This window comes from Hydra vulgaris, chromosome 08 (assembly GCF_038396675.1).
Source record: "Hydra vulgaris chromosome 08, alternate assembly HydraT2T_AEP".
Taxonomy (NCBI): Eukaryota; Metazoa; Cnidaria; class Hydrozoa; order Anthoathecata; family Hydridae; genus Hydra; species Hydra vulgaris.
The window spans coordinates 3,937,961-3,959,593 of NC_088927.1; the positions used below are offsets into that span (position 1 = coordinate 3,937,961).

Genomic DNA, 21,633 nt, shown 5'->3' on the forward strand with positions numbered 1-21,633 from the left:
TGTTTGTTTATGCGACACAATGGTCGCAAAAAGTGACCAACGGAGCCGTCCAGTCACGTAGATCTGGGAGATGTGAAAATAGAAGTAGATAGTAGATGATGTCATTGGGTGAGAATCATAAATGAATGTAAAGACTATTTTGTAGGAGGAAGAAAATTTTTTGGACTCAGGGATTAGGTGAACAATAACACACGCTCTAGTCATACTAAACAAATGATAAAACAATGGTCTATGAGTAAACAAGTCAATATCGATCCGCTGGTTCATTAAAGGCAACCATGGCTAAAATTATCGCACCATACAAAAACAATAAAATAAGTAGATAACAAAATATAAAGTAAAATGATACAAAATATAAGTACGAGCAATATAAAAAGAAAAAATAGACTAGTTAATGTGCTACTATATATGGTCTAAACTCTAGATAACCAACTGAAAACTGATAATCACCTGTGTGAGATAAAAGTATATAAATGTCATTAATGTAACAAATTCATAATATAAAGCTCACAAAGCGCTATAATACGTGGGTGTAAAAGGTAAAAAATGTTGGTGCCATGGTAACCAATAAGAATTAAGTAGTGCATAATGGTGATTCCCCTCCTCAGGAATGCACTGCGATCACCAATGACGTTTCGGAGAGCCCGAGACCTGCACTAACGCCACTCGTCAGGGGCGTGTCCTTGCAACAGATCTCACCGCCTGCACTCTACGTCATGCTAGTCAATATTGCAATATAACAGGACTACACTACAAAAGCCAAAAATCCCAATCCCTATCCCAGTTTTTAATACAGCTCCAACATTCTTAGAGATCTCATGAGGGTGGTAAGGGATGCGCGTGGTGTAAATATAAGCAAATATGTTGATACATATAAATATCATGTACACTTACATTAGAAAAGACAAACGTGTACACATGCATGTATGCGTATGTATAAAAATAAACAATTTAATGTATAGAAATAACACAAAGCAAATAGAAAATAGAAATTAATAATTATGAGTAACTTACCGTTTCTTTTATGGCTGAAATGTGTCTTATAAATATAATACGTAAATATCACTTCATAATCATCGAAACTCAGAATGTTTGTCGTTAGTATAAAAGTAGTTAGTTGAAAATATGGTAGAAAATCTGGTGACTCCAATAGTATGAGAAATATAAATCTTGCCTGATAAGTAGAGACAAAAGCTATCACACAAAACAGACTCAGATAAATTAAAAAATGATTGGCCAGAGATAAAAAAATACAGACATATAATCAGTAGGCAGAGAATAGTGAAAAAAATAAACAGATGAGACAATAAATGCGATTTTATACTAATAGCTTATAACCACTGAAAAACGTAACGTTTAAAAACAATATTGTTGACAAAACGACCTAACGAACGTTAGTGAACACTGTATAGTGCAAACCACAACAAACTAACTTAGCGACGTCAGATCAAGAAAACTAGATAGAAACAAAAAAGAAACAAAAAACCTTATGAGATTGTGATATGTCTAAACTTATCTAGTGGTACAGTTCAGTACATACAAACCAAGAATACATTTGTTTTAAAAATACGCTAATACGTAATTTTGTGAAAAAAATTTTTTTTCGCGCTCTTTTGCTTCTCACAAATATGCGGTCTCATTCACACGTAATAACACAAATCTGAATAAATTTACAAGGATAAGGTCAAAAAAAGATTACGAACAAAAGTATATAATAAAGAACAAATATTTGATAAACTGATTTTAGAGACTGTTGATGTCTACAGGTGTGATGGTGTAGTGCATTAGTATGTATCGTTTGGTCGTCTCGTCTGGTCTCGTTATGTTTTCGTTCACTTTCAAATCGGGTGAATAGAAAGCTAAACACACTCACTCCTTGCGCTTATGGGCTAGCACATCAGAGCCAGACGTAAGACCTACAGAATGGATTTCAATTGATCGAATGCACACATTAGTCACCGTAGGCCACAAGCCATCGCTCTTAGTCAAAAGAGCTACTGCCCCGTGCTGGTGTGGAATGATGTGCTATGGAGTGAGATTTTAGATCCGAGCACATAGTCAGCGAGCGCTGATCCGATGTGCATTGTGGAGCTTCCGAATGAACGTGTGCGTGAGTGTTAGCGTAGCCATTAGGTTATTGAGCGCCGTAACCACATCCAGCGGGAAAGCCTAATGTCCGTATTGTCGTTGTAGTGTACATTGGAAGAAGTTGGGGCTCACCAGCCACAAAGAATAAATTTGTTTGTTTATGCGACACAATGGTCGCAAAAAGTGACCAACGGAGCCGTCCAGTTACGTAGACCTGGGAGATGTGAAAATAAAAACAGATTGTAGATGGTGTCATTGAATAAAAAATAAAAATCATAAGAAAATATAAAATGTGTGGCAAGACTTTTGTGAAGTAGAAAAACGAAGAATATATGATAAGGGGGTATGGGGAGGAACAACTAACGCTCTAAATATGATCCTTTTCTACTTTTTATCTAATAAAAATGTAATATACAATTTGCTTAACTATTTTCTATACTTACTTTTTTATAATATAAATTTAATATTGCTATTATAATATATAATATATCTATATATATATATATATATATATATATATATATATATATATATATATATATATATATATATATATATATATATATTGTAAAGCATATTACTATTACAAAAAGTTTATTAAAAGTAATATATATTAATAAGTTTCAAGAGAATTTGTTCATTTGTATAATTTTAATTATTAGGCTCATGACTTAAGGCTATTAACAAGTTATCAGCAGCACCTGAGGATTTGATAATAAATAGCTATTTAAAGTGAAGTTGTACTAGCAAATAAAATATACAGTCTAAATTTTAACGTTATACTTTTATTGAATATTAATTTGGTTTCAAAAATAGTGTTTACTGAAGACTTACTAATCATTTTTATATACATCTATACCTATGACATACATAGACTATGTATATTATATTTATTATAATATATACCTATATTTATGTATAAAATACATGCTTGGAATATCGTGCATTGACAAAGTACTTATTTTGTTGGATCAAAGTATTTTTTTTTCAGTGTTTTTCTTAAAATAAAAATACTACATGTTATTTTATTGTATATATATATAAATATATATATATATATATATGTTTGTTACACTATATATACATATATATATATATATATATATATATATATATATATATATATATATATATATATATATATATATATATATATATTTATATATATATATATATATATATATATATATATATATATATATATATATATATATATATATATATATATATATATATATATATATATATATATATATATATATATATATATATATATATATATATATATATATATATATATATATATATATATGTATGTATATATAGTGTGGATATTAATTTCTTTCACTGATTTTTGAACAACACAAGTTTAGTTAGTTTGTTTCGAACTTGTGTTTCTTGTATATAACTTGTTGCACAGGATGAGACATGGTATAAACGTACATCTATATAGGCCTCTATGATCAAATTGATCAGTTTAACCAAATGACTATCTTCCACTGGAAGTTCCTGAATGTGACTTGTAAGTCCTTGAAAAATTGCTTTTGAAAATAAATGACGGCGGACAGTTAATTTTAAATGTGGAATAGATCCCAATAAAAGTTGTAGTTCTTTGATTTTTGATTTGCCTGGAAAGCTATGTCTTATAAACTTTTCAACAAAAGAACAAATTACAATAACATCTTTTGATGGATAAAGTAGACCATCTCTGCTTTTTGATCAACAAGTAAACTTTGTGAATTATCATCCGTTAGAGATGCAGTACAGGCTTTACATTTAATAGATCTTTTTAGTTTTCGACTAACAAATCCACCTATATACTTCACTACTTCTTCAGAATTTTCAGACAATTGTAATGGTTCCATAATACTTACTGGTGTAATATCCTCATTAGCTATAAACACAGTTGAATCATTGTCATTTAATTTACATTCTTGATGGTTCACAATTCCTTTTGTTACAGAAAGTATTTCTGTAGCATCCTGAGCTAAACAATTACCAGTTTTTATGTTTCGTCATGAATGATGTACTAAGTTTAATTTTACCATATGGCAATATGTTAAACTAATTTTAACATATGGCAAGCATCAAGAATTAAAAATACTGGTTCTTCACTTACTGGATGTTTAAAGTATGGTTTCAGATTTTTTATATCACTATAGTCAGCACCAAGAATTTTTATCATAGATAAATTTGCAGCTGTACCATCAAAAATTAAAGAAATAACTTGAATTCCAGTTTCATGAACTTTAATGAGACATTCAGAAATAATGTTTGCTTGCTCTTTTGAATCCATCTGTTAAGAAATAAGCTATTGGGATTTTCCAATGTCCATTAACAGCAACTAACAATAAAACAAAAGCTTCTTTAGCAACACCAACACTGTCATCGTTAAATCCTGTTCCATAATTAACAAAGCCATAGGATGTATGCCCATCCCAATCAATTTGCTTTTGAATTGACATTTCGTCCATCATCAAACTGCATAGAATTTTTTTGATAGATTCATTTTTTTTCAATTTTAAAATTTGGAAAGCTTCATGAGTAAAGCCTGGCTGTCCATTAATACTACTATACCATTTTCTTAAAGTGTCTGGGTGAGAAAGACAAGTATTAAGGGACTGTCTAACATAATCATATGCTTTTGCTAAATAAAAATGCAATGTTAATGCAAAAGTTCGCAATGATGGAGAGCATTTTAATTTGCTTTTGGATTTCAGTTCTCTTTGAACTTAATCTTTAACTCCAGTATAAAGGCTATTTAAAGTTGCTGTGGCTTCATCACTAGTTCAACGTTTTTCTTGTAATTCATTTATCACATTTTGAAGTTTTGCAACTTTTTTTTTGAGTCTGCGCTTTTGTTGCATTACATATCTGATACGTTTTTTCTGTAATTAATAAAAATTTAATACAAATGATAACTTCTTGTTGTCAGTTTGCAAATTGTCTGAGTCAGTCACCATGCAATCTTCTACACTCATTTTTTTATTTGTACTAATCACCTTTTCTTCATAAGTATTCTCAAAAACTGTGTCATTTTTTTCTTCCTCTATCTGTTTTTTTAGCATTCTTTCTGTTGGTGCTTTTTGAATTTTACTAGTGGTTGTTTTTAAATGTTTTGGAAAATCAAAAATTGTTGGTATTGCATCAGGTTTCAGATATTTTCTCCAACAGTAATCTGATGTTTTGCTTTCGTCAAAGCAATTTTTAGAAAAATGATCTGAACAAATAAAACTAGCGGAGGAGGGGACAAAATTCTTTCGTTTTGTTGGAAAATCTATTTAAAAATGGATAGCTAGAATTCATTATACATACAGTGTTTGTCTTGTCTATTGAATTTCTGTTGAATCTTTAAAATCAAAACATTTAATTTATATAGATACTAAATTCTTAACTATGAAAATTTCTGGAAAACACTTTCGCAGATCTAGCTGTACACCCAAAAGCACTGCACGAATTAACCATTTTAAAACAAGTACTAAATCTTTAAATATATTGTACATAAATATATATGTATATTATAGATAAATATATTATACATAAATATAGATGTATAATTTTATATTCAATATTAGTCTCTTAAAGCTCCATATAAATCTTGCATTATACAACCATATACAAGTTAATTAGGTAATTCATGGCATATTATTTTAATAAAATTTCTATTTGCATTGCAGTGTTAAAATAATAGTATTATACTAATATTGAGTAATTAAAAAGCCTTTTTTTTTTTTTTTTTTGTAGTTTTTTAAAATCTTATAATTTGAAGTCAACTAAGATATATTTTATTTAGATCATCTGTAATTAAAATATATATAAACCATAAACGAATTTAAAATTTCTTTAAAGTTATTGTTTTTATGCAATACAAAATATAACTTTAAATTAAATTGTAAACATTGTTCAATATATACGCTGATTAAACTATATTTTTCTGCTTCATTCTACGTCATAAAGGTAAAGTTTGCCCGGCTTCAATTATTTCTGCCTTTGTCCTATCCAGTAATTTATATATCTATGACGACCCTTTACGCAATATAATATATTTTTAACATGGATTCAACTTTATAAAAATAATTTGCTGTATTAATCAATAGTTCTTTTTTATTTATAGTCATCAATTAAAATGCGGTAGTGGTGTAGTGATAAAGCACTTGCTTTTTAAGCAAGAGATTCCGAATACGATCCCCACCACGTCCCTGGTAGTACCGCGCTCAACTTGTTTCTCCGCGCAGCGGCTTTGTTCATCAATGTTCATGTTTCGGAGTTATAGAGTTGAGAGAGGGTTATAACCACTATTAAGTAGCCTCCTCATCTGTAGTGGCCTTCTCGGCCTTGAGGAGGTGAATAACAAAAAAAAAAAAAAAAAAAAAAAAAAATTTATTTAAAATTTATCATGAGAAAAATAAATAAACACAGATGTTTGAAAGAGACTATTGTACCGAAAACCATAAAAAAAAAGTTCAATAAAATTTGGATATTGCAAAATAAGTCTAAGTTTTAATAAACTCGACGAAATGAAATTTTTATACGCTTCAGAAGAAAAAAATTTATTTGCATGATTACGAAATGAATTTGGTTTTAAAGAGCATGAAACCTATTATGCAATACACAAATGCATTTTATAATTTATATTTTATTTAAAACATTTACAACTTAAAATATTTATTTAAGGCTTATTAAAAACCATTAAAAACATTTTTTTAATATTAAGAACTTTTTGCTGTGTACTTACAATATTTACAATAAATGAATAAGATAAATGTATAAGATTGCCGGAATCTTATACCGATAGGTCCAAAATAATATCGATAGTTCCGAAATAATACTGATAGTTTCAAAAAAAAGGGTTCATTCTTATGTCCAGAAAACTGGATAAGTTTTTTTAAAACAAAAATCGATACTTTGTGACAATTACTGAATAAAAACCAGCGTCTCTACTTTCATTTTATGGCAGTACGGAAGAACAACTCCCTTTTTTTTTTACTTTTATGACAAATACTAACGGGTGATGCGGAAGTTATCGGACAAATCCTAATTTCATTATTTGAGCATAATAATTAGTTTTTGTGGTTTTATGCGTAGGCATAAACGTTCTATAAAATATAAACTTTATTATTTGAAACACAATTATTTAAAATGAGGTTAAATGCAGCTGAACGAGAATCTTTTCGAAAGCGACTAAAAATGTTTTTTGTAAACAAACTTAATATAAAAAAAAAAATTGTAAATCATTTTGAAAAGGAAGGATTTGCTCGAAGTACAATATATGATAAACTAAAAAGACCTGAAACTGTTCAATCGTTTTCTGATAGAAAGCACCCTGGTCGTCCGACATCCTGGAATAGAGAAAAGAAAGCCGAATTAACGAGACTTGTCAACAATCAAAAAGGGGTCAGTCAGAGAAAAATAGGTACTAAATTCGGTGTAAATCAATCGACAATTGCTCGTCAGTTAAAAAAAATGGATATTAAATATAGAAAACGTGAAAAGACTCCAAAATACACTATAGAACAACAAATAAAGGCAAAGAAAAGAAGCAGGAAACTAGTTAACCAACTCTGTAACACAAAATCGCTTCTAGTCATCGATGACGAAAAATACTTTTGTTTTGCAGGGGACAACATGCCTGGAAGTTCTGGATACTACACAAACAACAAAAAGACATGCCCAGAAAGTGTTCGTTTTATAGGAAAAGTGAAATTTCCAAAAAAAATTATTAATGTGGATAGCCATATCTGACCATGGAATGTCCGAGCCATTGTTTCGCACTTCCAAAGCTGTAGCGATCAATTCATCAGTCTATATTAATGAATGTTTAGAAAAACGACTTCTTCCATTTATTCACAAGTATCATGGAGACTTTAACTATTTATTTTGGCTAGATTTAGCAAGTTCTCATTATTCTAAAGATTTTCTAAATTGGATGGACCAATATGTCTATTACGTTGATTAAGAATCCAATCCCCCAAATGTGCCTCAAGCTTGACCAATTGAAAATTCTTGGGGACATTTGGCACAGAAGGTTTACGAGGGAGATTGGCAAGCTTCAACAGAGCAAGTTTTGATTGATCGCATTAAACTAAAACTACAAGAAATTGATTTAAACTTTTTACAGTCGCATATGAAAGGCGTCAGAGCAAAATTGAGATCAATTGCAGATGGTGGTGTTTTTTCATATAAAAAATAATATATTTTTATTAAAAGATAAATGCTTTATTTAAAAAAAATATAATAGTAGTTTGTTTTTTTATTTATAAATAAGTTATTGACGTTTTTATTTTGTCCGATAACTTCCGCATCACCTGTTAAAAAGCAACTATGTCTCTACTCTCTTATAATGGAAATAAATAACAACTACGATCTATTTTTAAAAAAGCTAAATCCAAAAATGACTTTATTTAAACCTTTAATAAGAAGTTTTTTCATAGCGTCAAAAAAAAAAAAAAAAATACATTGCTGATTGAAATATATTATTTAAATAATTATATTTTATACAACATTCATAAAGATTTTTTAAATCACTTAAAATGCTTAGGAGCGCGAAAGTATGGTTGTGGGGAACCATCTGGTGTAGGCTCGTAAGTATTCTTGTAAGATTCTTTATCACTATCAGGGTCAAATCCTTTTGGTATTTCGATGCACTTAATATTTTTTATGTTAAAAAACAGCTTGCCAACAGTGGTTGCAATAAATCTTTGTCCAAAACTTTCCACCTTAAATATTATTTTTATAATTAGGAAAATATTTGTTTATCTATTATATCTATCTATCTATATATACATATATATATATATCATATATATATATATATATATATATATATATATATATATATATATATATATATATATATATATATATATATATATATATATATATAATATTACATATTATATATATGTGTGTGTGTGTGTGTATATATATATATATATATATATATATATATATATATATATATATATATATATATATAAACAATTAAAAATACATAAGACAAAATGCATTTAAAAAAATTTACGTCTTTTAAGCAGCTATAAAATTTGTCGTCGCATTTGCAGTCGGATATAGTATAATCTTTAGTATTATGTAAACCCCATCTAAATTTTCCTGCCTCAATACTTAATTTACATTTATCGTGTTCATAACAGCATTCATCGAGCTCATTTAAAAATCCGCGTTCATCATCTGATTTTGAATTATTTCCATGACCACAATATCTAGTTCCAATTAATATAACTCTTTTTTGCCCACCGCTTTCGTTTTTAATAAATTTAGTCGCAACTACAAAAATATAGTAAAATATACAAACATATTAATACTTTGTTTTAAAATATATTTTAATACTTTGTTTTAAAATATATTTTAATACTTTGTTTTAAAATATAATTGTTTTAAAATAACTTTATAATAACATATAATGCTTTGTTTATAAAAAAAGGAAGCCTATTAAAATAAATTTAAATTTTATCTAGGCAATTGCAATCTTATTACCTGTTTTTACAGCATGATTTAGTATACAACATAATTATAACTATTTTACGGAATATAACATTTTGCAAAATATAATTACTTTACGGAATATATGGAATAGGTATTTTACGGAAAAAAAATATTTTACGGAATACAGTTATTTTATGAAACGTTTTATATTTTAGTTTCATAACTTTATTTTGAAATAAAATTACCTAATTTCCTAGCAATGGTTTTATCATTTTTAACTTTTTCAAATACTTCTTTTTCTGAAAATCCTTGTTTTTTCTGCTCTTCAAGAAATGAATTCACATGATCTTCGTCATTTTCATCTTCAACACTTTTTGAAATCTCATCCCAAGAAAAACCATCGGACAATTTTATTAAAAGAAACGCAGCAAAAATCCTAAAAAAAAAAATTTGTTTAAATTTTTCATTAAGTCTCACTTGTTTTTTTAAAAATAGTTATAGGAAATATATTGTAGTTATTTATTTTTCTAAATAGTTTTTCAATTTAACAAAGAGTTATATAGTTGTAACTAAATATAATAATAATAATAACATAGCAAATAGTAATAATTATTATTATAATAATAGTAATAATAACAACAACAATTAGTAATAATAATGACTATCAAAAACTGAATAGCTAAATAACTAAATGAAAAAAGAAAAAAAAAAGGATAGAAAAAATCTATTGATTGTTTATTTACATGTTTCAAAACATTTGTATATATATGTATATTTTATTATTTGGATATTTTAGTGAAACAAAATAGTTTTAGTTTTTCTTAGTTAAATCGTTTAGCTGTGTTAGGACTTATAATGAAGAACCTGAATCTAATGACTGTTATAGTCAGCAAATCTAATATAAGACTGAATATAAGAATCTAATATAAGACTGTTATAGTCACCAAATCTAATATAAGACTGAAAATAAAAATCTAGTATAAGACTGTTATAGTCAGCAAATCTAATACAAGACTGAATATAAGAATCTATTATTAGTTTTAGTCGGCAAAACTTCAAAAAATCCTATGTAACATTAAAAAAAAAAAAAAAAAACATAAGTAACAGGAAGAAGACAAGAATAAACACAAAATAAAACCGGTATTCACTTACAGTTTTCATCGTAGTACAATTGAGAAGACAACCGAAAAATATTTTATTAGCATTAATTTACTTACAGAGTCTTTGCCATTTTTACTGTTTCCTTATTTTGCTTATAAATTGTATTTTTTGAGCTATAAATTAAATAGTTCCAAAACTTTATATAAATTTTTCTTGCTTCAATAAACACATCGATCTTAATCGATTTACGATCCTTACGTCTGTTTCGTTTCATTTACTGAATCAATCGAGCATTTAGTTTCGTCTCAAAAAAAAAATTTTTTTGATTATATTATTAATTAAAAGAAAGGTTAACAAAACAAACAAAAATCTAATTTCTGAAGAAACTTTTTAAACAATATTAAGTATTTTAAACTATAGGATCCGATAGTTTTTGAACTATCGGATGCTGTTTTTAAACTATCGGATGCTGTTTTTGAACTATCGGTTTTTATGCCATAAAAGAAATACTAGTAGCATAATTCTACCATAAAAAAAGATTAATAATAATTAAAAAAAGAAAAGGAAAGATATTAATAAATAATTATTATTGAAAGTAGATAAAAGATTTATCAAATTTCAAGATATTGAAGGTATATTAAAAATATTTATATTTATAAAATTAAAGTTATGTGTGTTGCAAGAAGATTTATTAAACTTTAATAACTAGTTAAAAAATGTTTATTTACACTTCAACAAAGAAAAACGTAAAGTTATATATATAATATCCAAATAAAAAAAAAGAAATCTTTATTAGAATTATTCTATGAGTCAATTATGCTAGATGCAGCAACAATTATATATGGATGGCGTATATAACTGTTGTTGCAAAACACCACTTGTATATAATCGCAAATATAAAAATAAAAAGTTACAGCTATTAAAAAGTGTTTTGAATAAAAACAATCATTATTGTAAATATTATGTGACTATTTAAACCATGAAAGTAGTCATAATTGCTACTTCAAACATAAACATTTTCATTTTTCAAAAACAACTTTCTGATATATATATTTTTCACTTTAAAAGTATTATTTCTTTTCAGGTAAACCATACATAAAGATATTTAATCGTGAATTATTTATCAGTATATATAAATATAATATAAAGTATCTAATATATATGATGTATAAGATAAGTATGTCTAACTATGAATAAAAAAATATTATAACATTATTTGGAATCTTATTAATATAAATGTGTTAATAAATTACATTTTTAATAAGAAATTTACAAAAAATTTTTTAGGTATAACAATTATATTGATTTCGATTTACAGCCATTTATCTAATAAGAAGATTAAGCATTATTTACAGCCATTTATCTTATAAAAAGATTCAGCATTTATTAGCATTTTATTTCGTAGATATATCTCATCATATACATTTTATACCTTTCCCCCTGATATAGTAAAATTAAAATTTTTTTTTTTATCCATGTTTTAAACTATAAGTAGCCTTGAAATTATGGCTAAAGCACGGGGTTCTGTACCAAAAGGTCTAAGGCGCGTTTGGATGCAACGTTATTTAGTATTTGAGATATAAATGTTTGGATTTTGCTCCATGCTTCTAGGTTTGGAGCTAAATCCAAACATTTATATGTTAATACTTAATACTAACATGTATATAATAGCCCAGAATACAAGTAAAGTGCTGGTTTCAAGCAATAAGTTGTTTCTTTCATGCGAACTTTTTGCGGAAGAATTATATATATATATATATATATATATATATATATATATATATATATATATATATATATATATATATATATATATATATATTTTATTTTGAAGAATTATATTAACTTATAATAAACAATACCATAAAAGCCTCACTATGAGCAAAGCATGATTTTATGGGCATAAAAATTTCGCTTTCGTGTGATTTTCCGGAGCTCATCTTGTTTTCAACACGATCTTTTACGCTTTACATTATCATAAACAATCCACTTTTCATAACTCGTTATCATACACTTTAAAAATAGGACAACAGTACTGCTTTAGATCCATTATGCTTTGTTTACTTATTTACTTGGCACCCATATATGCTAACGCCAGATGTATCCTAATCTATACAAATTATTCAAAACCTAAAAATGCAAATATTATTGTATACAAAGATAAAAAATTTTATATATCAGAAAGATTAAATTGTTTCTTTTAAACACTTATCCAAACTGGGCGTCAAAAATAAAAGCTTATGAAAAATCATTTCAAAATTATTTTACTAACATCTATAGTTTGTTGCCTGACATATCGCGATGTTAGATTTATCTTGTTCTATCTCCACATTTTTTTAAAAATTGAGTTATTGATAGTGATATGTACCTTTGTATATCATTTTTCTACTGTATTGAAACCTAAGTTACATGTAAAAAAGTTGCAGAAAATACGCAGGTTATAGATTTTTTAAATCGTTTTATATTAAAACTAGAGCAGCCGTGGCGCAGTGGTAGTGCACTTGCCTCAGAAATAAAGGATCCGTGGTACAAACCCCACCTCTAGGCAAGTTTTGCGACATCGGTTAGGAAGGAGGCGTGAACTTCCACCGCGGATGAGCATTTAGCTCATCCGCGGTGCTCTGTGATAAGACCGTAAGAACTTTTTGGGGCACCTAAATAAAATTAAAAAAAAAAAAAAAACTCAAAAATGTGGAGATAAAAACAAAATAATTTTAACGTCGCGATTTTTAAAGTCAAAGAATTATAAAGAGCAAAAACATCAATTTACAAATATTTCCAGGTTCCAGGCTCTAAGGTTTTAAGAACACTTTTAGTGCTTTTGTTAGTGTTAGTACTTTTTTTCGTTATCAAAAACTTTCAAATATCTTTGATTTTTCAATTTCAACTCAACAAACGAGAATTGTCTATGAGAAATTGGAATTAGAAAAGCTGCACTCAAATTTAAAGTCGAAAATCTATTCTAATTAATCACAGACTAATCTCAATTGTTTTTTATTTTTTAAGCACCTTGAAGCCTTTACACAACAGACTTTATAAGAGTTTATCAGATTACAAAATACTAAGTAAAATTCAAAACGCAACATTACGTCACTATAAAGATTAATCTCGGACTTTTCAAATAAAAACTTTTTTAATTCAATCAAACAGAAATACATTTTTTATACGCAACTATTCATTATACGCAATTATGTTAAACACAATATCTATTATACGTCAATATATCATGGCCAAGTATTCGCAAAAAGTTAGGTTCACTCCATCGACGGCAGAAACTCGCTTATTGAATTGTATATCATTCAAATTCAAAACCAAAACGTTTTTTATTACTTAATTTTGATTTAATTTTTTATTGTTGATACATTTTGTTATTACTTGACCTTATATCGGTAACTTTCAAAACGGTTCATTATCAGACAATTAAAAGCAACTATTTGAATTTGCATGGGTAAACCTGTCTGGATTTGTATTTTATCTATTCAAGACAGGTTTACCCATGCAAATCTATTTTTTTAACAGATGAATGCTTTAGACATTTAACAAGCCAACATATGTCAAAAGTATTTATGCTCAAGCATAGGGTGGTTCCACCCTATGATAGTCTTGTATGGCAGTCGAAAAGTTTCTTCCATAAACTGTAGTTTTAAAGAGAGCACCAACAAGCCAGACCAGAAAAAGTTTAAAAACTTAAATAAATTTTTTTTTTCATTAAATAATAGACTGTCTGCCCTAACCAAACCCTCAGTGGATGAAGCAGCACTTCGTTGCTGGTCAGGCTTTAAGATAGTCGATGTAGCAACATTTCGTTGCGAGTCAAGCTATAAGATAGTCGATGTAGCAACACTCCCTTGTAGCAGCAGGCTATAAGATAGTCAATGTAGCAATTCTTCGCGCATTTAAAAAAAAAATGTTTTTAAAAAACAAAAACAAAAACACTATTAATTAAAAAAAGCTTTCAAGTCATTATTATTGCGGTTTTTTAAAAAACGATAAAACTTAATGTACTTCCGCATTAGTTTATTTGTTTTGACAATAAAATGTAGCTTAGTTGTCGAGTTCGAAAAATTGTTGTTAAAAAAGATTTTTTTACATTAGAAGTCTACGACTACGAGATAAAGATACATACATACATACATACATAAATACATACATACATACATACATACATACATACATACATACATACATACATACATACATACATACATACATACATACATACATACATACATACATACATACATACATACATACATACATACATACATACATACATACATACATACATACATACATACATATTTGTTGCTTAGACAGTAAGCATTTAACAAAAAAATATCAAAGAGATGAAGTGCTACTTTTTTATACCACCTAATTGTCTTTCTTAGGTAATCATAATATGATAATAATACCATTTGATCTGCCCTATCTACTCCTGACATACATTGACTTTAATCTTTAATAATGTTGGATTTCGTTTTCTTCTCTCCTCTCCTGTTTTTTATTTTAATGATTTGCAACGAATACAAGTTGCTAATCATTAGCACGTCTCTTTTGTCTCTCCATTTAGCAACCACTACAGTCTCTCTGCTTCTGCTTATAACGTCTCCTTGTTTCAGTTTTGCTTTCTATATTCTTTTGGATTAGACTTTTGGTCAGTTTTTAAAGTACCACAAATGTATGTTTTTTGATTTATCATGTGCTTTGTTAACTCAAAGGAATTGTAATAGTTATCGGTGTACAGGTGATAACCTTTTCCCAGAAATTTTTCCATTACGTCTGAATCAATGGCTCCTGTTTGACCCAACAAATGTTTACCGAGAGTTCTCTCGCCAGAGTAGATTTTTACTTTTAGTACAATACCATCTGATTCACAAAGCTCATAGAACTTGATACCATACTTATATCTTTTATTTTTCACATACTGCCTGAATACAAGATGTCCCTTCCAAGGCATCATTGACTCATCTATTAATATATTTTTATTAGGACAGTAAATGTTATCCATTGTATTATTTAAGTGATCGAGGAGTCCAATAATTTCACACAAGCGTCCTTTACCTGAATCTTCATTGTTAATAAAATGCCAAAACCGTAATATTAGTTGGAATTTATTTTGTGGCATTATTCTAGAAAATAAGGGAGTTTTATAGAGACTGTTCTTAGACCAATAGTGTTATAAAGATGGCATTTTGACACACCCCATATAAAAAAAGAACTCCAAGAAACTGCCGCATGTCTTTTGAATTTATTTCCAATCTTTAAAACGTGAGCTTCTTCTGAGGGGACGCTGCTTATTTAATTCTTGCGTTGCGTAGCGATTAGTTTCAACTACCGTATTTTTATAAACTCTTCTGTAACAAAAAGTCTAAAGAAACCTTATGGTTTCTTGCTCTCCAAGTTTATCTTCATAACAGGATTGGCAGTAAATTGAATTTGTTTTACAATATTCAGCTCATTTTTCGATTGGTTCGAATTTCTAGATGGATTTGTTTCAGAAGTTGTTTTTACAGACAAAATATTACTTATAAGATTTACCTGTTGAGCTTTGCTTTGTTTTGTCTATAAGCAAGACCACCCGTTGTTCAAGCTCTTTTCGGCGGCATTAAAAAATCTTCTGCTGCTAGATGAACGTCTGTAAACTGATTGCTATCAATTTCTTCAGTGTATTTATCTTCAGAACCTGATTCTGATACAGCCAAGCTCAAAGACGTAGTAGTATAAGCGAAAAATGAATCCGAATCTTCAATATCATTATCTTCACTATCCTCACAATCTTCCATAATCATATGTGCTGATCCAATTTCGGAATATCTGTGTTGAGCTAATATGAGATAGATAAATTTATAAATTATCTATTCAAAAAAATAAATTACTTATCTATAAAACACATTAACTAGTATACTGGGTAAAAAAATTCAAAGTGCACACTAAAATTTTTTTTAATATATTAAAAAACATTTTGTAAACGTTGTGTAAATCAAAATTTTTTCACATTTTCAATGACATGCAGTATAATGTAGTTATCAAATATATTTTAGCATCTAGTCTAAAAAACACAACAATTTAGAATTAAGAAAACAAAATATAAATTACCTTTTTTACTCATGATAACTTCCAATGTGCATGTGCATGTGCAAAAAAATTGAAACACTATTTATAATAATTTATAATATTAAATCAAATAAGCTACATTACTATACCTTTTCAAGATGTAATTGAGAACTTGAAAGTTGTAATTAAGAAAACTAAGATGCAATTGAGAAATACAACATGTAATTTAGAAGTCACAATATGTAATTAAGAAACACAAAATGTAATTAAGAAATTTTAAAATGTAATTGAGAAACCCAACATGTAAATTAGAAATCGCAATATGTAATTGGAAAATTACATATTGCGATTAATTACGGTGTTACAATTAAACTCGTACTTCGGCACTAGAGAAAAAAATTTCTTCTCCATTGCCAAAGTACGAGTATACTCGTAGTGCTTATTTTTTGTCAGTTATACTCAGAATAAAAAATACTATAGAATTATTTTAGATTAAAAATATTTTATTTATTGAAATGTTGATATCTAGCCTTGGCAATGAGAATGAAACCGCGAAAAACAGCCTCGGCAAAAATTAATCATTGCAGACATTATGGCTCGGCAAAGAAGCAAAGCATAGTTTAAAATAGCTCGGCAGTGAACGTGTTAACAGTATATAAAACGTTAGAATAAAAATTACAAAAACGAAGACCAGATGAAAAGTAGTTTCTGTGACTTTATACAAAGGTTGATAAAAAAAGTTTAACTCAATTAGTTTAAGAACCACAACTTCGTAAAATTGGTTAAAAAATCACAACTTCCTTGAAACAACTTATTTGGTTTTTTAACCACAAGCTCATAAAAACAACGAGTTGTCAAATTACCGCTGTGTAACCTTACTATAAATATAACAAAAATTATTATTACTAACATGGCAAACACAATATAGTAACATAAAATAGCAATGATTTGTTAAAGTTTTTATTGCAATGCTACTAATTATCAAAGTTTTTGTTATTTTTTTTTATTCTGATTCACTTCCAACAAGGCTGCAAGCAATCACTATTAAGTTGAGAAGTATTAGAAGAAAAAGAAAATGAAGTTAAACGGGTTTTTTTATAATTAATTATGTATTTAATTTTAAAAAACAAACTTATTTAAGAATAGAGGAAACGGTAGACAGAAGACTTGAAAAGCTGAAGATTGTATGAGTCTGGAAAACATGAAGGTGGGAGAGAGTTCCAAAGGGTTGTGGGGGGAAAAACTAGAACAATAAAAAGTTTTTAGAGCATGCAGAGACAGATAAAGTTAACAAATGAGACTTTGCTGAATAAAGAGCCCAGCGAGAATGAGTTTTAGTTCATGGAACTAGAGATAATAGCTCCTTTGAGTGACCATGATATTATTGTAGAAAAGAGAAAAAGATGCAATTTTATAACGATGAAAAAGAGGCTAAAGCAAGGCTGATAGAGCGGTTCCAACTACGTTTACAATGAATTTTTGGACCTTGTCTAGAAGAGAAATGTATTATTAGAAGAACCAGCTCATATATGACAGCAGTATTCCATACAGGGACGAATAAAAGATTTGTAAAGGCAAAGAATGAAATCAGGAGTAAGAAAATGGCAAGAACAATAAAGAGAAGCAAACTTAGCAGCTAATACTAATTTAGTAACCTATTGTATATATGGTTTTCATGAAAGGTCAGTAGTGAACGATAATCCAAAAAGACATGAAGAAGAGGACTCAGTAAGAAAGTTGCCATTCATTAATATCGGAATGTCGGCAGTATTTCTATAGTTAATTGCAGTAAATAACTGAGTTTTGTTGAAGTTAAAATTTACTAGCCACTACAACCTCAATCTGTTAAAGAAGTGAGATTCAAGTTTGGCTGCTTATTCTAAGAGACTTTTGTCTAGACAGAAGTAAAACGTTGAGTAATCAGAAAATAAAGTTACTTTAGATATAAAGTTATCAGGGAGATCATTAATGTAGATAAGAAACAAAACAGGACCATTGATAAAACTTTGAGAACTTGATAAAACTTTGAAAACCCGAGAAGTTAATGAAAATAAAGAAGATTGTTGACTTTCAAGGATGACTTTAATAAAGTGGATAAAAAAAAAGTTCGATAATTTCAAAAAAAACTTCGTATACACTATATGAAGCAAGCTTATGGATAAGACCAGCATACCAAACTTTGTCTAAAGCTTTAGATATTTCCAGAGAAAATACCCTAGCCTCTCCGCCTCCAACTAATACTTGATAAAATCTGTCAGTCACCTCAGTTATCAAGTCAGCCATAGAGCGAGAGGATTGAAAAGCGCATCGATTTCTGACAGTAAATTATTTGAGTAAAGATGAGATGTGAGAAATTTGTTGATCAAATACTCAAAGGCCTTGCTGATAACAGAAAGAAGACTGATTAGACGGAAATTGGAGCGGTCAGAATGTTCTTCGGAGTTTTTGAAAATCGGAACCACCGGTGTCATTTTCCAGCAGGCAGGAAAACAAGAGTCAAGCACTTGTTAAATAGTTAAAAGAGAATTGAAAATAAGAGAAAAATTTTATAAGATTATGATCGGAATGTTGTCAGGACCACAAGCTGTAGAAGAGTTAAGCTAAGATATAACTTTAGTAACGGGATGGAATGTTAGACCTACCTTTGTTAATGACGCTGTTGAAAATTTTCTAAAAGTCTCTATAGCCTAACTTCTATAAACTAGGATATTTTATTTATGGAACTAAGAATACTGGAGCTTAGCATCAGACAGCACCTTTTAACATCAGTTTATTGCAATAATAAATAGCTGTTTGTTTTAATAAGAATTATTCGTTTGAAAAAGATAAAAAAAAATGATTCGTGTTGACTGTTCCTCGGTATTTAAAGTATCATTCAATACCGAGGAACAGTCAAGCTTAAATTAGTCTCACAAATAGTAAGCAAGTCTCACAAGAGTAACAAATTTTGTATGAGCTAAAATTTAACTAATGAAAGGTTGGTTTGCAGACCACAAATACTTGTGAAAGATATGCTGAAATAACTAGATGTTGCGGATGGTTATTTTTGATTTATATTTTGGTTTATTTTCTTTATGATCTATGTCTGAAGATAAATTGACTCATTCTTAGATAGAGCATGGCATCCTAAGCAATGAGCTATGTAAAATTCTCAGTCCCATTTATTAAACCAAAGTCGTAACGTAGAGCTCTTTATGTGGTCTCGGCAATGCACACCAAAAACATTAAAAGTGACACCATCCATGCGCAACAAGGCACTTTTAATACTCTGAATTTTTTCAGTTGTCGATGAAATCAGCCTCTCTGAGAGCTGAGTACACAGATTTTGGAAAACCTTACTAACAGCTGGCCTCAGAACCATTAAACTGAGTTTTATAGCTGTACCCTCGTTAGGAGGTAACAGGAAGATTTGCATAGCCACTATCAAAGAGACAAAAGTAAAAATCTATGAGCAGATTCAAGAAGATGCAGCATTTATCATCCAGAAAACAATGTAACACAGGTTTAAACACAAGTTTCTAAAAAGTATTTTTTTAATAAAAAATTGAAATTGAAAATATTTTTCTCATATGAAATAAATAAAAAAAATTATCTGAAATTAAACTTTTTTCCAAAATTTATTTTAATTTCATAGTTCAGGAAATGTCAGTTTGCATACAGCAAAACAAAATAAATCTATTTCTCTACCTTTTAAACAATAAAAATAATAAAAATAAAATTATTATCTCTCAACTTAATTATTACTCAATTAAACCTTTTTGAATGATATAAAGGAATTATGTAACATTCTTCGATTGAATATGGAAAACCTAATGCTGGTTAAGAAGAGAGTTAAAACTAGGGATTTAGAATTAAATAGCTTTGTGACGTATTATCTTCCCTTGCATAAATTTTCTCTTGTTCAAACTATGTAGATTGATGCATTATAATGTTTTAATCCGGTTGACAGATGGAGTTTTAGTTTAAGGGCTTATTTTAAATTTAATCACAAATTATTGAAAATTTGCTTGAAACACTTAGTGACTTGATTTAACATGTAAAATAATTTCTATCTTAAAAAAAATTTGAACAATCTTGTTTAATGTCCACCAGAAACATATGACAAATTAGTTTCATTCAACTTTTGTTTATCATTAAACTCTTTGTATACTGATCTTAACTTTTTTTTTTACCTTTATACGTTTTACCTTTATACGTTTTACCTTTATACGTTTACCTATAACTTTCGCTTCATTTGCTTCACTTAAGATTTGTCAAACTGAATAGATATTATGACTGTTATATACCCAGTCAATGCTTAAAACTCTCAAAATAACTTTACTCTCACCATTAAAATAAATAACACCAGAGTAAGTTCCTATTTTAATTATTTCTCTACTACAAAACTGTTCTTTAGAACTCTGAACCTTATGATGGCATTTAAGGACTCATTCAGATTTTGTCTCTTACCACGGAGATACTTCAATAGTAGTTGATCGTCTTGCAAGTTTTTACAGATTGACATTAGCACGTTTTTAATCTATACTGAAATGGAGTTTGGTGGTATATACTGTTTTGTTTTAAAAGAAGTAACTTTAACATATACTTAGGTGGTTAAACAAGGGTTTTTGTTTTGTTGCAAAGACGTTGCTAAGGTTAACAATTTTTAGTAACTATTCAAAAATGCTATTTTTAAATGTTTTATGTTATTAAATAATACAAGATGGTTATTAGGGGTGGGAATTTTTTTTTTCAAGTGACGGCCTTATAACTATTGTTTGATTAATAATTACCTAAACCCCACAAAAACATAAAAATAAAACATATAAATGCAAAAAACCCTCTGCGCAAGTCTATTTAAGTATTGTCAAAAGTTTGAAAATTTGCTTAAATAACTCATATTGTTTGACTATTATATATTGTATATGTTTAATTATAAACTCTATTTTAGATGTATAAGATATCAGA

General features: G+C 28.3%; 2 protein-coding genes across 2 annotated transcripts; both read right to left on the reverse strand.

Moving 5' to 3' along the window:
- Positions 1–8,548: 8,548 nt before the first annotated feature.
- LOC136082903 (phospholipase A2 phaiodactylipin-like) lies at positions 8,549–10,902 on the reverse strand. Its single transcript, XM_065802301.1, has 4 exons — positions 10,749–10,902; positions 9,777–9,967; positions 9,110–9,372; positions 8,549–8,804 (listed from the first exon to the last, which is right to left on the reverse strand). Exons 1-4 carry the CDS (start codon positions 10,760–10,762, stop codon positions 8,610–8,612), a joined length of 663 nt encoding a protein of 220 aa, XP_065658373.1. The 5' UTR covers positions 10,763–10,902; the 3' UTR covers positions 8,549–8,609.
- A 4,345-nt stretch (positions 10,903–15,247) lies between these two features.
- LOC136082935 (piggyBac transposable element-derived protein 4-like) lies at positions 15,248–15,757 on the reverse strand. The gene has a single exon (XM_065802349.1). It carries the CDS (start codon positions 15,755–15,757, stop codon positions 15,248–15,250), a length of 510 nt encoding a protein of 169 aa, XP_065658421.1.
- Positions 15,758–21,633: the final 5,876 nt, after the last annotated feature.

Bases quoted from the DNA above. Each gene is read 5' to 3' on its own strand.
- LOC136082903 (XM_065802301.1), bottom strand. The intron at 9,373-9,776 runs GTAATTTTATTT...ATATTTTTGTAG, and splicing joins AACCATTGCTAGGAAATTAG to TTGCGACTAAATTTATTAAA. The intron at 8,805-9,109 runs GTAAATTTTTTT...ATAATATTTAAG, and splicing joins TTTATAGCTGCTTAAAAGAC to GTGGAAAGTTTTGGACAAAG.
- LOC136082935 (XM_065802349.1), bottom strand. From the start codon at position 15,757: ATGCCACAAAATAAATTCCAACTAATATTACGGTTTTGGCATTTTATT.